Source organism: Belonocnema kinseyi, chromosome 2, assembly GCF_010883055.1.
Source record: "Belonocnema kinseyi isolate 2016_QV_RU_SX_M_011 chromosome 2, B_treatae_v1, whole genome shotgun sequence".
Taxonomy (NCBI): Eukaryota; Metazoa; Arthropoda; class Insecta; order Hymenoptera; family Cynipidae; genus Belonocnema; species Belonocnema kinseyi.
The window spans coordinates 49,601,081-49,619,390 of NC_046658.1; the positions used below are offsets into that span (position 1 = coordinate 49,601,081).

Below are 18,310 nucleotides of genomic sequence, written 5' to 3' on the forward strand. Positions count from 1 at the left end.
TATGCAAATCGACTGCGTCTTACTGTTTAAATCAAGAGAATAAAAACTAAATTTTCTGGATCACACTTCCTGTGATTTGTACTAATTTCTCACTCGTGATTTATGGAACATTATTGTACTCAAGAAATAATGCAGTTTTCTACAGTCATTGATCAAGCAATTCGGTTATAGACCCATTTTTTTGTAAGCGAAATTATCTGACAGTGGAATTTATGAACTTCATGGTTTTTGTGTTCTGAAATCCATAAGCCCTAGTGCACTTCTTCCTTTTTAATATTCGTATTCAGTTGCCATAAAAACACCTTCGAATTTGCTAACATGTTCTCTGGAATTGAATACAACTTCCGGAACACCTAAGGACCGTGCGAAAATAAATGAAAACTCTCGCACGTAGTGTACGGGTGATTGTCACTACATATTGACTCTGGAGATATATTCCCTTGTAGAGTGTAGACTGTAGAGTGTATTCATCTGTGAAAATGATTTCATAATAATTTGTGGAAGGGGCGAGACTATAGAAGAGGCTTTAAGTGAAAGGTGGTGGAATCGAACTAAGTATATAAACTCGGTCCTTCAACTTGGCCAACATAAAACACACGTATCTCTGCTAATCGAATTATATCCAAAAGTTCCGCTATGAATCAAATTGTAAGGACAATTTCAAAAAAAGAGTAACACCATATTTTAATGCATTGAAAAAAATGAATTAGATTTTTTGATCTTGCAGATTTTTACAATCATTTGCAAATTGTTTTACTTCCTTAAATATAAAAATTTGTCCGAAAAAAATTATAAATGTTAAAAGACTATTTAAATATATACATAATATTTTAAACTATAAGCATTGTATGGTCGGATGTGAAATACTAATAATAGTTTGTAAATTCTGGGAACCGCAGTAATCACGAAAATGAAATTCAGTTTCACTCTTATAAGAGAATTAATTGATGAAACTTAAGATATTGGAGTCAGAATAAGCTAAGTTACACACCTTTATCAGAATCTAACCACAGAAAGATTTGGGAATACATTTTAAATTACTTTTGCTTTTAACGTTATTATGTTTATATGTGATTGAGGAAGTAACCGTTTATTGAAGCAAGGTATTGCAATTAAAGTTGATTATTAGTTCGTTGCTCTCTCTATTTAAAATGGTGGGATATATGTTTTATTGTGAGCAGACCTAATTGTTTTTGAGTGTACGTGAAATGTGAAATTCTATTAAAGAGTGGAGATTTCACTTGCAGATTTTTTTCTTGGGTCTTATGGCTTGTATTTACTCTGTGTCCGCTGGATACTCTGAAGACGAAGATCATGGCCATTCCACATATGAAGAAAAGACGAAACAAGTACAGATCCCAATTTACAAAAAATATGGTAAGTACTAACAGTAAGTTGAGTAACCTGTCTTAGAATTTTAAATATGTTTCGGCCAATTCTAAAGAAAGTTCAAACCTAAGATATTATTTATTTAATTCAATGGATACAATTATTTTCTTAAATTTCAATTCAATAAAAGTACCAAGGCTAGATAATTGTTACCAATAAGAAATAATATTATATAATATTTTTTGACCTTATTCTGAAATAATTAATATGATTCCAGCTATACCCATACCACATCCGTATATTGTAAAAGTACCTCAGGAAATAAAAGTGCCGATTCCTCAACCCTATCAAGTGCAGGTGGAGGTCCCTCACCCCTATCCTGTTGAAGTAGTGAAACACGTCGAGATTCCCGTTGAGAAGCCAGAACCTTACATTGTAGAAAAACATGTAAGTGCACACAAGATTTTAATTATGCAGTAGTCCCAATTCCATTTTAATTAACTTTGTATTCAATTTTTATTTATTTGATAAAGAAGAACAGTTGTATTAAAGACGCCTAAAAGAAGCAACCAGCATTACGTGTGTGCTAGATTGGTTGCACTGATGGACGTTTGCTTTTTAATTGAAAGAAACTAAAACTCTATTTAAAATAGTAACTATACTATTTAAAATAGTAAACAGATTCTCTGATAATTTTATTTGCAAGTTACAGAACATGTAACTGTTACAAAATTCTAAGCTTTAAAATTAGAGTTTTTAGAATGACAGAAAAAGATAATTTTTTCAAAGGTATCGGTCAGTCTGACGTCCGTAGTATTATGTAGGTACGATGACCTTTGAAATAATGAACCGATTAGTCGTCTTTGACATCGACAGGTCTTTTTAATAGTTTAAAATATAAAATTTCTAGCGAAAATATTCGATACAAAAAAAGTTTAAGAAGCAATATTGTTCATCTGAAAAAGCTATACAAATTTTCTTGAAGCGATTTTTTTTATAAAATACATAGTTAATCGCGTCTGTCGATTGGGCAGAGATATTTCCGCTTTTCCAAGTCAAGGTCAATATTAGTATTTTCGGGTTTGAGTGGAGGATGATACTAGGGCCTATGCTAAATCTATTGACACAATACTCATGTCTTGAAAGCAACCGGAAGTGCGTATATTTCTTACTCGAAGAAAAAGTTTAACATGTACGTTTATGACAACTTCCAAATTCAGATGCGTTTTTCTCAAAAAGCATTTTCTCGAAGTTTGAACGACAAAAATGCCCCGGCTACTCGTTTTTCAACCTCAAATTAGAATTCTGAAAATTTCGGGAATTTATTGAACTATATGGCCCATATGTAACACCATACCGGGAATGAGAGCGCTTTTTATGCGGATGCCCGTAGTTTTTGTTTTAAGCATGTTTTTTGCTATGCATGAAAAGATTTAAGTAAAATAAGAACTCCATTTTTTTCCCCAAAAGATTCAAGATATAAAAAAATGTTTGGATGCAAGATTTTTCATTAAAAATTCCACCAACCAAACAAAATTTAACAAAATATAGCTTATAAAATAGATTGGGTTTATATACAGCAATCTGCTCTTTATCTCGCAACAACCTCAATGCCTTAATGATAAAAAAATTAATTCGATGTTGGTGTGTCCAATAAAGCTTCGAATTTTGTAAACGCTACACCCTAAGTCACTTGATTTTGATAAACAAGAAATGCCATAGAGTTTTTTAAATATTCTTTAAAATTTTTTTTTTTTTTCTTTTCCTGGAATAATATGTACATGATGCCTTCTAAAATAAAAAGTAAAATATTCTTTGTAATGAATAAATTTGAAATATTTAGACCGGTTAATAGAAATTACGAAATTTTGAAATGCACAAAAAAATACACTTTCTTAATAGTTTGAAGATTACCATAATACATACTTTGAAATATATTTTTACCTAACATTTACAAAAAAAAAATATGTAAGTTAGTCAATTATGTCGACCTCGTCCGATCGTCCGTCCGTACCTCGTACTTTACTTCAAGGGCTTAGGGTGGGGAGGGGGGGGGGGGGGGGGGGGGGGGGGGGGGGGGGGGGGTGAAGGGCAAAACATAGGGGTAGTAGGGAAGAGAAAGTGTGGGATTTGTTTGCCTTTTTAAAATTCACATTTGTTTCTTTATTTCATTAAAAAGGGCATTAAAAATAAAGAAGTACAATGTTTTGTATAAAGTTATTGACTTTCATAAATTTTAGTCAAAATAATTTTCAATCGACTTGTCCACGTATGAGATATTTTTTCGGCGACATAACCATTTGTTACAAGGAGAAACAATGGATGATAAAATGTAGATTTTCAGATTGTGCCGTATAACATGAAAAAATTTATCTAAAACATCTACTATCCTTTTGAGATGTTAGGCGTAAAAATATTTGTATGTTCAACGGAAACATTCAGATGTTAAAATCGTCCGAGCACATACTCATCGCGCATTTAAATTTCAGGTCTATATTTGACGGTTATATATTTTCAATATTAAAATTATGTAACATTACAATTTTGGAAAATTAAAAAAAAATAAAATTATATATCCTGAATTAGAATAAGATAACGAATACTGTCTGTCTACAAGACGGAACTAGGGTCTTAAGTTTGAGGTTATAGTGACTCTAATACATTTGACAAATTTTTTGTAAATATAAAATAACATTGAATTTTAAGTAACCTAAAATAGATACAGTATTAAATGCTGATTACAGGTCTTTCATTATCAGCTTACTTGCCCTGTTTTATTTGTTATTTTAAATTACAAATATTAAACATGACCTCAATTTAACCCTTGTGTTGCCACCCAAAAAAACTCACAGCGTCTGCCACCCGGGTACCTGGGTACCCCGCTAACGAAATTGACGTTAAAAGTCCATTGTAACTTGAAGTAACTATGTGTATTCAATCAACATTTAATTATTCATATGCTAGGAAGGTATTCCTACTTGAATATAATAATTTAATAATGTGCAGTGACCTTCGTAGTACTCAAACAGATATAAAACGTGCGTAGCTACATTGTAAATTTCTTGTTTCCGAAGAGGCTCGGTATCACGTCCAAGAATTCAAGAAAATTCAACTAAAAATGTATATATTTTGTTATTATTTATAAAATTATTTATATTTACTTCAGATACAATTATAACAAACTTTATTTTTATGATTTACTGTATGAAAATCATTCTTTTTCTGTCGGGGTGCTCGGGTGGCTCCACCGTGCTTTCTTTTTAATTGCAAGATATTTCAAGCTACAAAATTTCTAAAAATATGTGCAATGCAAATTTCGATAGAGAACAAGTTAAATCATGCTCATTCAAGAAGCATTCGGCCTATCTTTATTAGAAAAAAAGTTATTTAACAAAACGTATGCCGATGGGTACCCGGGTACTCGGCTGGCAACACAAGGGTTAAATGAATGTATCAACTGATCGAGATTTTATACCCCTTATACATTTATCGTGCATGTACGAACATTTAATTTTAAATTCACCAATGAGTTATTGTGAATTAATTCTTTAAATGCCGGAAATAAGTAAATTCCTCAAATATTTACAGCCGTTATTTAGCATAACCATATATCTAATATTTTGGATATTTCAGTTGAACATTTTGGATATTACAGAGTAACTACAGTTCAACATAAAATATGTTCTTTTTTTCAGATGATTAATTATTGTGAGAATTATATCTAATTACATTCGTAAAATGTAAAAAACGTATTAACTGAAAATGTAAATATCTTAAAAATGTTATTATTCATTTTATAGGTTCCTTACGTTGTAGAAAAGCCATACGCTGTTTACGTTGAGAAAAAATTCCCTGTGCCGATAGCGAAACCGTACCCCGTACATGTGCCCATATACAAGCATGTTTTCCATCATTCTTCTAAAGGAAAAGGATGGCACTAAACCCTCAAAGTGCGATTTGAAGGTTTAAAAAGTCTGTCATCTGTAGCTGTGAAAAAAGGCTTCTTCATTTTGTATTGCTAATCAACTTCTGTTGAGACAAAAGATCAAAAAAGAAATGTTACCTTTTTTGTATGGTTAAAAAAAGTTTGGCTCAGTATTATCACTCTGTAGAAAACTATCTAATCTGCAGTATTATGATAAAAATTGGTTTGATCTTGTTTACAAAAAATTATTCTTTATTTTAGTTTAATTAATTTCTCTGAAATTTTAGTAATGTAACTAGAGAGAAATAAGTTATTTAAGTGGAATCGTAAGTTACGGCTGTAACCTATTCTGGAGCGATTCATTAAGCAAGAACCGAGTGGAAGTTGCCAGATCTAGTACGAAAAAAATGTCTTATTTAACATCGGTTATGCTGAATTCTTTAAAACGATAGCAACTCCATCTTAAAATTATATTTAATATTTACAAGCAGAATAAAAAAGTCCGTCAGACTTTAATCTGTGCTGTTAACTTTTTATATATGTTTTAATTCTGTACATATGTCAGGTTTACTATTATTATACTTTTTTACAATTTTGTTACAAGATTTTTAATTTTCAAATTGTTTTATAAATAAAGTTTAGTAAATAAAATGATTTGTTACTTAAATCCTTCTTTTACTTTTACAGTAAATAGAACAATTTAGTGTTATTGGAGGAAAACTGCAATAATACAAAACATAAACAAAGTATTTATTACTGCTGATTGTTTAGAGGTGATGAAACGTCAATCATTGTATCTTTTTCAAATGATCGATGAGATTACTTTCTTTCTGAAGCATTCAGTTATTTCGTGCAAAAGTAACTATAATAATAATCAAACACTTAAATAAGTTGCAAAATATAATTTAAAAAAATCATGTATGAATTGATACTGTAAAAAAATGAATCGATTTTTCATAAATAAATATTGATAAGAAAAGCATTGCGTAAGAATTAAAGTAGGCTTAGGCATTTTCCGAGAGGAATGTGCAAAAAACTGTCGCAGATAGACATGTAATCTACCTGCTTGTTTTCTTGTCGGTTACGATAGTAACACAGAGGACTGGAATCCAATGTGATCTGGATTTGCCATAATAGTGCCCTCCTCTATAGTATATACAGATCTTTTATTCTCGCTTGCGAGACGACTTTTACTTACACTTTCACTGTTTCAAGATGCGGATAGATCAAAAAGCGATACAAATAGAACAATATAAAATTACTTCCTGCATCGAAGACGCTTTGAATAACACTTGCACGGTCAATAAGGTAAGCATTTATCATATGAAATATTATAAATTTCTTCATAATCACTTATTTATCTACTCGAAATGGTAAGAAAATAAACCAAAATTGAATAAAAAATGTAAATATGCAAAATTATAAGGTATTTTCTTTATAATTTCTAGAATTACAAACTAGTTTTATTAACTCGATTATTTGGTTACATAGGGATTTATCATTAAGTACTTTTTGTTAAACTAACATGAATTAATCTTTCACGTTAGCTGATCACTGATATTGTGAACTTGATTGCAAAGAAACACATTTGGTGTCATCAGCTACAAGACAATAATTAAAACATTAATTAAAAATCTAGATAATACAATAGTTCTGCGAAAAGACTGGGATCAGTTTACTTAACTACCAAAGTGAAAAGGATGAAGTGGCATAGACACAAATATATACGTACACAATATACTTAAAATTCTTTGCTCACATTCTGGGTTCACAAAAGATGGGCAAGCGATCGGTTGATCGCTTTTAAAAATTAAAAATTCATGAAATTCCCTGCTATATAGGATATGTTACCAACTTCTATATTAAATTAATATTCATTTTTAATTTAAAGTCTGTTTCTGCTGGAAGTGTTTCTCACATTTATTTTAAAGAGACTCCTGACCCCAGTAGTATGATTAAATACTCTCCCGTTCTTTTAGTTGTTAGGAAATGAAGATTTCTTTGCTTGATGGTATGTAAATGTTAATATAGTCATTGAAATAATAATGATAATAAACTTATGAAAATAATCCCAACGGCTTGCCATACTAGGAAATGTTCCTTAGCCTAGTTTGAATTGTCTTCTGGCTTGAGTAGTATAATACAAAAATTTCTGTTGATTTTCGTTCTCAGAAAATATTGAATTCCTTGCTTGAATAGTTATGGGATGTTAAAATAATCATTAAAAGAAATTCATCCACTTTCTCTGCAAATATATTCTTTCTACAAATAAATTGATTTTTTACCCTGATGGTAAAATCAAAATATCCTCCCTGATTTTTATTTGTAGGAAATATTTATTTCCTTGCTTTCATGTTTAACGGTTATTAGAAGAAAACTTATGATATGTTTCCTATGTTTATTTTAAGTTCAATACAAAAATTGCTCACAATATTTTTTGATTTCATGAAACATGTGATTCTAGATCTATAATTTGATGTGGTTCCAGTATACCATTGTCAACTATAATTAATAGTACAGCTATGTATACCATAGTCATACTTTTCGAATACTTTACGAATGATTTTCCTACACTTTATACATATGCAGCTATAGATCTCAGATTTACTTTAGGAATACTTTCCCTATACTTCAACTATACACCAAAATACTTCAGCTATATTTAAGATATTCGTTTATTGTATTTTATTTATTCAAATAGACATTAAGTATGGGATAGTATTATTTATCATACTTTAACTGCAATACACAGTAAAAAAGTGTTCAAAATGATACCGAAATCAATATCATTTTGATATGCAACAAAAATGATACCGAATTCAAGAGCAGTTTGATCGGCCGGCGTGAATGATCGACTCTGGAGATCATAATGGTATGATGCGGGATCATGTATAAAGTCAAACCAAGGTGGCTGACGTTCTTTGAGTACTTTAGGTCATATGCAAGCTTTTTATGGTTTCTGATCGTGCAGTGTAATTGAAAAGTTGAAAAAATAATGAAATGTGAAATTAGATATAAGATCAAATTGATCTGAATGGGCAGATCATAATGATCTCGAGAGTCAAATGATCGTTGGAGCAAAATGCTCTATAACAAAATTGATTCTTTTTTTTACTGTGTATCTAAAAGATCACTCCCATGCGATTTTCCAGATGTTTTCTTAGATCAATCCGATACAAAAATTTTCCCACCCGGGAGGGGATGCTTTTTTACACTAATTTTTTAGTTGTTTTTCATTCTAATGGTGTAATGTTGTTTTACTTGCTTGAATATTTAAGGGATTTTCACACAGAACCCTAGCATCCCACATACACAAAGAATGTTTTTTTTTCAGTGGGCCCTATCTAAAGGAATTTAGCTAAATCTAACAAAACGTTTTTGAAATGGATAACATTTTAATAATAGACGAAGTTTTTAGTAAAATAAGTATCAAAATGGAAAGTTTGATAATTCTTCTAAATTACAAAAAAAATATATATACATAATAATTAGTCATTTTGACAAAAAGCCTTTTTCTATACATTTAATGCAGAGTTATTTAAAGAATTTAAAAATGTTAGGAATTTTAAAGGTATCAAATACTATAAAATGTGAAGAATTGAAAAAAGCAGTTAATTTGAAAAGTTCAAAAATTAATTTTTTTGTAATTCACAGGTTTACTGTGAATTTCCAAAATACTGAAAAATGACAATCGCCTAAAAAATCCCACTTTAGCCTTTGTACTCAATGTACTTTTAATGAGGTATACCTGAGAATGACTTATTTAAATATTTGCTTGTAATTTTTTGTCACTATTTTGATATTAAATTAATATATCTCAAAAATTTTTCATAACATCTTTTTTAAATTGATTATAAAATATAACACAACTTATAAAAGGAAAATTAAATTAAAATTCGTTTGAAATGTTTGAAATGTTTAAAAATCCAATGGAGAAATTGTTCAAACTATTAAATTTAATACGGGATAAATTACATCTTATTTTTATTTTATTTCTTATGGGAGAGAAGTAAAAATCGATTTAATAATGCTGGTGATTCTTATCGGGCATTTCAACATTTTTACCAAATATGGTCATATCAAGTTTATATTTCAAACACGATAATATTTATCACAACGACGCGAAACTGTACTCAATTAAAATAATCGTCTCGTCTCTATCGTTTCTCAAACCTAATGACTCTTGATATTTTAGTCTTATCCGATTATATCTGGAGAAAATATCGACTTTATCTGAAAATGGTCAACACCATGAATCGCTAATTAGGTTAGGTTTTGTAACTCTGCACTCATACATGTAATATTTCATTGAACTAGGATTTCCTGAAAATTGAAGTCAGGCATGACACTTTTAGGTCAATATTTTAAGAAATCGATTTAAAATTAGGTTGATGTCGGTATACAAAACGGTAGGATAACCCGTTTCATAAGATCTCAAAAGATATGAAGCGGAGACTAGGCAGCACATATTTTCGATTAATAGTTTTGAAATTAAGTTAATTAAATTGATTAGTTTTTAAAAGCATTTGCAGCTTCACCTATGTTCGATTTGTTTTTAAACTCTAAGAAACATTTATTTAATTAACACGTTATAAAGTGAAACATATTTTAGTTGTGACGTTTAATGGGGATGGCATAATCTTGCCGATTTTGTAGTCTCGAATGTGCAAAAACACCGACGAAATACTGATCGTAAAAGAAAATGTTTGAAAAATGGAAATCCTTGAAATAAAATAAAAGTAAGGGAAATGTTTATTACCGAAATTTTGAATTACAGACATTTTAAAATTTCCGAAGATTGTAAATTTTTTCATTTCAAATTCCCAAAAAAATGTCATACACGGAGAAAAAGATATCGCACAATTATATCGCAAAACCTCTATATTGCAAGAAATCGCAATATGACAACGTACAATTATATGCCGGAGCTTTGTACGATATTATAATGCACTAATCCACAGAAAAAAATGAAGTTAAATTTGGTTACTGTCGTCTACTACGCCGTCTTTTGCAGCAATGGGAAAAAAGCAAAGTATGAGTGAATTCGAGCTATAAATCGGGACACCAGTTTTTAACAAACACAAAAAATCCCAAATTTGCTGAAAGTAAGACCTGCGACGGTTAATGATTTAGCATATTTCGGCGAAAGTTTTATTGAGGTTAGGAAAATAATTATTTATTCGTCGACTGCGTCGCGCTTAAGCAGGCTATTTTCGGCAATACATGTAGAATCAACAACAGAAAAAACAAAACAAAATTGTTCTTACTGATATATCTCCTCCGAAATAAATCACATTATTGTAGACGAATTACAGTTTATTTAATACCATTCAGGAAAAGCGCAAAATGTAACTGAGAGATGGGAAGCCCCATTTTTCTCAAATTTAATGAAGTTAAACGACGCTAGATAGCGCTGGCGTCGTAATTGTCGCTACACCTCGAATAAGGCGAAATATTATCCAGGTAAGGTTAAAAATCGGAAATTATCTTCGATTCATGTAAAGTTTATCTGACAAGATTAATTTTTGTGCCGGTGAATCTTTTACCTGGCATCGATGTAAACTTTATCTTTAATTTTTTCTGTGATCGCTTGCTCACTACTCGAACCCCAGCGAGATCACAAAAGAAGAAATACAATATGATAGTGCAATAAACTTAAATTCTTACGTTATAGATTGCAAAATTGTGCGGTATATAATGTAAAAACTTGCAATGTACAATATCACGATTTTGCGCTATTATAATGCGATAATTACGATATATAGCGCAGGAATTACGGTATATACTGTAATTCGTGCGATATATTCTTCTCAGTGTAGTGACTACAATTTAAAATAAACATGTCAAATAAAATAAAAAATTATAGTGAACCAAAAAACTGTTCATTTTTTGACTAGAATTTGAAAATTCGGATATTAACTATTTTTAGGAGTTTCAGATTTCGGTATGTAACGATTCACGGTCATTTTAAAATTTCGAGAATAAATCATTTTTGCAGTTTTATTTTCTTTTGAGCATTTTCGCTTAACGAGATAATTCTGTTGGGCATTTTTTCACATTCGAAATTTTTACAATGGCAACAGATAATATCAACCCGTTTAATCAACTGTTATTTATTAAACGATGTCAAAAAAAACCATAAAGAATATCGTCATTCCTTCCTCCGAAGCGAACGAGTGGAGAAATCTAAATCTTTTTAAGAACTGAGTTTTCTTTAAAAATTAGAAAATAATTCATAGAAATAATCCCTAGAAAACGCGTCTCAAATACAATATTGATGTTTTTAAATTTCCTGCTGTTTTCATACAATTCTTTAACTCATCAAAATTTAATTCGATTAAATTTTGAATTAAGTTTACAGTAAAAAAGTGATGTAAGCATACAGTTCATTAAATAAAACTTGTGCTTCTTAACAAAGCATAATCATATCTATAATTAAATTTATAATGATTTATTTAATTATCTGATCTGCACCGCTCAATTTTAGACAAGTTCAGTGATTCCTTTTTTCAGAAACAATTTTTATTACAAAACAAAGAAAATCAAGCAGATTAGAGAGCGAAATTGATTAAGCAATTTTCGTTGGAGTGAATGTTTACAAGTAACAAAGACTTGTTTTAGCAAGCCATCAAGAGCACCGTCAAATTCAGTCTAAGTGCGCCGCAAGGGACACAGTGTCAGTGGAGGCGGGAACTTTGAGAAGTGGTCTACTCTCAAACTGTTATTATGTTCACCTTTAGAAGCAGAGCAATTTCGTACTGCACATGCATTCAATACACGGAGAAGCACCTGGATTTGTGTGATAAAGAGAAGGGAGAAAGTAGCGTTACTATATAAACACTTGGCCGTGACTTTGAAAGCGTTAAAGTTACACTCAACTCAAAGGCACTATATCCGCAGGTTCTTTGAACCTACTAGTGCCACAACTTCAAGAAATCATGAAGATATTTGTGAGTAATTATTATTTTATTGATGAAATATTATTTTTATTGTTGATGATCATTCGAAACAACAGGTCGAATTTAAAATTATACTAATTAGCAAAATAAATCCGATCGTTATTTCGAAAAATAAAATGGCATAATTTCAATGCATTCTCTGTCAATTATATATAAATCATATATTATATTTTTCTGTTTCTGCCAATCCTACAAAAGTTATGCACGAATTATATTTTGTGAGTTTACTCTAATGGACAGTCGAAAATCATTGTACATGGTTCTTATAAAATTGACGATTATATTAAAATAAATTGAAGTTAGGTCTTTGTTTTTTATTTTTTATTATTTCAGATATTCATTACGCTAATAGCTAGTGTGTGGGCTAGTTATGAAGATGCACATGGTTCTACAACGTACCATGAGACGCAGAAGACCGTTGAAATCCCAATCTATAAAAAATATGCAATTCCCATTCCACATCCAGTCCCGGTCGCAGTCCCACAGCAAATTAAGGTCCCTATTCCGCAGCCTTATCAAGTTCAGGTAAGGCTTTGTTTTAACTCTATAGATAATCTCAAAACTCTTATAAATTTTTTATAGTGAATCTGATATTGGTTTTATCTAAAAATAATAATTTACGATCCAATGTTAGTGGTCATAATAATATAAAAGACATTCGGGTAGATCCAAATTAATCACCATTATAAATGAAATAATATAGAATATTGATAAGATAGCTTAAAAATCGACATCTAAAATAAAATAAGACGCGGGGCTGTTTCTCCGAGAAATATCATCTTGTGTCAACAGGATGTTTCTTATCACTAATTGAATTTCCTCTTAAATTTAAGATTGAGCAGATATTCATTTCTCTCAGAAAGAATCTTTTTACAGCAAACATTATTCGTTTGTCATGTTATTCCATGTCAAATCATCTGAAGAATTCTAGCTGTTGTTACACAGTAAAAATAAAACCTTAAAGTCCGCTAATAGATCGACGGAATTTAAGGTGTTATCAAACGAAGAACGCGACAGCCGTAAGTCAGCATTAGCCTAAAAAATTAAAGTCCGCACACTTTGCTGAAAGAAGCATCTGATGAAATTCATCTTCGTTGTTACAGAATTTCTGCTATTACACACTTAATCTGAAAATTTTGGTCAGTCATGCGGCTTTTACGTTCATTTTCGACCTTAAATTACTATCCGCCAAGACAGGCTGACTTTACGTTTACCTCAATATCATAAATTACGTTACCTAATGAATTTGAGGCAATCCTGAAATTGAGTCTAATTAAATTTTAAGGTTTTATTTTTACTGCGTAGTAATTCCGATGGAAATTCTAGCATCCGTTCTCTTAGATGTTAAAGAAAACGCCCAAAATAATTAATAAGAACATAAAAAAACTTCGGAGATATTTAGAAGTAAAAATGTTGGTCCATTTTTTCATCAACTTTCATCAAATTGGTGATTTTAATGATATCGATTTTGTTGTTGTATTTTGCCTAATGGGACGCAGTTTCTTGTAAAAAATTTGAAATAAGAAAATTTGATAAACTTCTTAGATATTTCAAAAAATAATTTTGTAACTGAATTTCTAAAAAAAACACACTTTCTATTTTTTCAACTTTTTAAATATAGATAGCTTAGAATGTCCTCTACGAGCCCTGCGTAAATATTAAAGTGGGATCTCCCTTAGTTTTGGATAAATAATTAGGAACGTACGGCGCGGCATGGTGTACTCAGTGCCCAAAGTCGGAGCTCTGAACTTTGTGCATACGATTATGAATATTCTTCTATTGTTCGTCTGTTGCTTACATGGTTTTTCACATTGTGTGCATATTTGTGACGTACATTTTTAATTATTTGTCGGAAACTAAGGGGGATCCCTTTTTGATATTTACAGGGCTTGCAGAGTACATTGTGTGCTATCATTATAAAAGCAATAAAGGAAAGAAACAATAACAAGAAATGAAAAGGACCAAAATCCTCAACTTGGAATATCTCCCAAATTTCCTTATTTAAAAAAAATTATTTTAGAATGTATATTTACTAGGTTAAAAACAAAATTCTCTGAAAAAAAAAAACAAAAGATAAAGTTTACATCGATTTCAGGCGAAAGATTCACCGCAAAAATATCTGTCAGTTGCATTTTTCTAAGTGGTATTAAATAATTTCTAATTCGTCTACAATAGTCTAATCGATTTTTGAGGAGATAAATCAGTAAGAAAAATGTTTTATTCGTGTTTTCTATTGCTGATTATAAATGTTTTACCGAATTTTTCTCCCTTCAGCGTGACGCTGTAGACGAGATCAGAATTATTCTCTTAAACTCAGTTATACTTTAGCCGAAATATGCTTAATTTTCAAATCTTGAAAGTCTTACCTGCAACTAATTTTAAGTTTTTTTTCTGTGTTATACTCTGAAAATCTGAATTAGTGACATTTCACTGATTGTTAGTAAAATTTAATTGATTCAAATAGCTAGAAATGGTTCACTGCCAAACAGTGAAAGGTTACTGATTGATTCAGTGAAATAACCACTTTGTATGGTTGGCAGCACTGCACCTTGTCAATTTAGCAATCATATTAGAATAATATTTTAGTACATTCAGTCGAAAAATCATAGCAAAAACTTGAAATCCATAAATCTGATCAAATATTAAAAAATGTGAACAGTTCAGATACTTTTAAATGAGTAAGTACTTCCTATACGAGAAGGAGTATAGTTATTCCGTAGTTAATTTAGCAGACTTACGGCCTAAAAATAAAAAAATATATTTCACTAAGAAATTCATTTTGCTACTTAAGGCCAAGTGTCGAGTGGGTCACGTGACCAGATTCCTACCTTACCCTCACTTTTTTTTATTTCCTAACTTATTTTCACACAAAGCGCCACATCGAGTTGACAATTTGGGATATTAAATAAGAAGCACTAAAAAAGGTTGGTCTGGTTCTAAATTTTAATAATTTTGAAACAAGCAAAAAAAAAATTATTTATAACAAAAAACTTTTTTTGATAATTATATAAATTTAGGACCAGACCCAACATTCTTAGTGCTTCTTGTTTGGCATTTCAAATTTTCAACTCGATGTGGCGTTTCGTATGATAATAAGTTGGGAAATAAAAAAAGTGGTGGTAATGTAGGAATCTAGTCACGTAACCCACTCATCACATAGCCTTAAGTAAAAGCGTAACAATAGCGCTTAACTTAAAAATTTTGAGGTTATGTTTAACATGATTTACTCTGGTGTTACTGAACTCATTAGCGAATAAGTCCGTAATCACTGATTAATCAGTGAAATGTCTAACGACTATTTCAATCAGTAAATTTTTCACTGATTCATATTTAGAGATTCATTCGTATTTAAAGTTCCATTCACTAATGGAACCAAGTGGAGAACCTTACATAACGACTTTGTGAGGCTCTTCACTTGGGGTGATTGCTAGAGAGATTGATCAGCAACCTGGGTCGGATAAGTGTTGCGGAACGAACGTGTTATTTATATAAATAACACGAGAATTCTGGATCAATCTGAAAATTCTCTATCCCTTCCCCACATTACTCCTTTCCTCGCCGAGTGAGTCACGCCTATCCCGAAAAGGAAATGGCCTGATGGTGTAATAATAAATAATACATTTATACATCCCTGGAGACCATGTGCTTCCGCAATAGCGTAAAGATTGTCAAATGAAAAGCGGCATCATTTCGATGGCTCCGCGTTTAGCTGATGTACAGCAACACGCCGTGTTTTGCTGGTGTATAATGGATCGATTTATACCTCCAGGTTCTATCTTACACAGTCCTTGGAGCTATACAGCGACCTTACACGACTAAGAGTTGTACTGCTGTACAAACTAAAAAAATACGTAAGTGACATTGCCCCTTAGGTCGACTTTTTCATTGCCACGCTTAAGAGAATCACTTTAAGCGGCAACGTCTCTTACGTATCTTTTTAGTTTGTACGGTAGTGTACAGTAGAGAGTTACAGGAACAAATTCCAGTTTCATAAAAAGCTATTGTTATAAGTGAATTCCAATGCTGCACTCTAAGTATATCCATTTTCCATCAGCTACGAAACTTTAGGGTTTTATGTACGGAAAGCGTGGCGCGGCACTACATTTGCATTAATAAAATTAAGCATTAGCGATTCGGATAAGACGGTTCGTGACTGAATGATCGAGGCTCATCGTTTGACCATTTTTGGCTACCGCTCTTCACAGATCGATGTTAACAAGCTTCTTGTCATCCTATACTTACTTGCAATTTGTAAATATTTTGAAGGTGACAAATGCGTCACTAGCCAACGTCGACTAGCATTTTAAAAATAATATTCAAACAAATTCATGTTGCAGGTCGCAGTTCCACATCCAGTCCCGGTAGAGATTGTTAAAAAAATTGAAATCCCTGTCGAGAAACCCGAGCCCTACATTGTAGAGAAAAAGGTAATTTGACATAATCAACAAGAATAAACCACATCTATAAAGATATAATTTTTCGAATGTCATAAGCTTGGAAAGTAAACATAGATTTGCTTTTCCAACCACTGGAAAAAGTAAAAAAATATTGAATACAGGATCTATAACAAAGTACTTTTCTGTAGGCTTCCTGATTTACAAAATAAATTTATCTAAATATATATTAATTGAAAATGTATTAGTTTTTCATGTATAAAAAGTTTCACTTCAGAAGATTATTGTGATCATAGTTACATTTTCAATAAAATGTCACGCAGTAAATTCATTGGTGAATAACTGATTTTGGTAGAAATCGCTTTTATCACGTTGTCAATCGAATTTCAAAAACGAAATAATTTCTTTTCGATATAAGGATGTTAATAGTGTTTGAAATTTTTTTATTTTTACCGTCATTTCCTCTAAAATACGCTCTATGAATTCAGAATAATAAAACCCGATATTAAAATGCTATGTAAACAATCAATAAGTCGCCTCAAAAAACTGATCTGTAACAAATATAAAAATCATACAAATTTGGAACCCCTTTTCTTGTGTTACGTTTTCTTTATCTTTGTTCTACAATTAACGTAAAGAAAGAAATGTAATTCCTGCTCTAGAAAATTCTCTAATTTTCGAACATGTCTCATAACCATTATTACGTAAAATATCTCTTTATAGGGTTATTATTTTTGTATAATAGATCAAGTATGTATCAAGTATGATTTATATGTTTAACAAACTTAATAACTGAATACGTAAATATCTTAAAAATTTTACTATTAATTTTTTAGGTTCCTTACGTTGTAGAAAAACCATATGCCGTGACCATCGAAAAACACTTTCCAGTCCCAATTCCTAGGCCGTACCCCGTTCATGTGCCGGTTTACAAACACGTCTTTCACCATCAAAGCAAACATCATGGTCACGGTTGGAAGCACTAACCTCACTTGTGCCAAATTTTGTGACTAGTTGAAGAACTCGCTGCCCAAAATCTTCAAAGTGACTTGTATACCTGTTTTTTGATTATATACTGATTGTAAATACTTGCTATAACGCAAAATGTGTTACTGTGTTATTGTTATCTAAATACATTTTTTTAAATAAAGTAATTCTATCGAATTTTATACATATGAATCCTAATAATTTAAGCCATGCTAGAAATAATAGTGGAAAATATCACACAGCAAAAAAAAAATGACTGAAACACAACATTCTGGTTGTATTAGCTCTTAAGAAATAAATGACAACACATTCTGGCATCAGTATTTTTTTACACAACGCGATATTCAGTTAGATTTTTTTCATTAACTATATTATGGATTCTAATCCTTTTATTAATTTATAATAATCTTAAATAAATTTTTACCAACATAAGAAATGTCGGCTTTTTGATGTACCATACAATTAATTCACACAATGTGAAAAAATCACTCGTGTGAGTACTTATGCAGCGAAACTATAGACTCTTTGCAACACTACCTCGAAAGTAATGACTTCCAGGCCCTTAAATTATATGCAAAGTGCTCAGTGCTCCAATCTGGCAGAGTGTGCGAGAATAATAATAGCACATGCCTCATCGGGGAAAATAAAAAGATTCTTAAAAATACTTTTAAAAAATCATAAGTTATTTTGAATGTGAACTACCATACAGGATTGAA

General features: G+C 31.0%; 2 protein-coding genes across 2 annotated transcripts; both read left to right on the plus strand.

Annotated features, from left to right (window-relative positions):
* The first annotated feature begins 520 nt into the window (after window positions 1-520).
* On the plus strand, window positions 521-5,499 carry LOC117167743. The gene is made up of 4 exons (XM_033352896.1): window positions 521-648; window positions 1,248-1,377; window positions 1,607-1,776; window positions 5,130-5,499. Exons 1-4 carry the CDS (start codon window positions 637-639, stop codon window positions 5,268-5,270), a joined length of 453 nt encoding a protein of 150 aa, XP_033208787.1. The 5' UTR covers window positions 521-636; the 3' UTR covers window positions 5,271-5,499.
* A 6,582-nt stretch (window positions 5,500-12,081) lies between these two features.
* LOC117167744 (MAGE-like protein 2) lies at window positions 12,082-17,761 on the plus strand. The gene is made up of 4 exons (XM_033352897.1): window positions 12,082-12,204; window positions 12,547-12,738; window positions 16,551-16,640; window positions 17,444-17,761. The coding sequence occupies exons 1-4, from the start codon at window positions 12,193-12,195 to the stop codon at window positions 17,591-17,593; spliced, it is 444 nt and encodes a 147-aa protein (XP_033208788.1). The 5' UTR covers window positions 12,082-12,192; the 3' UTR covers window positions 17,594-17,761.
* The last annotated feature ends 549 nt before the right edge of the window (window positions 17,762-18,310 follow it).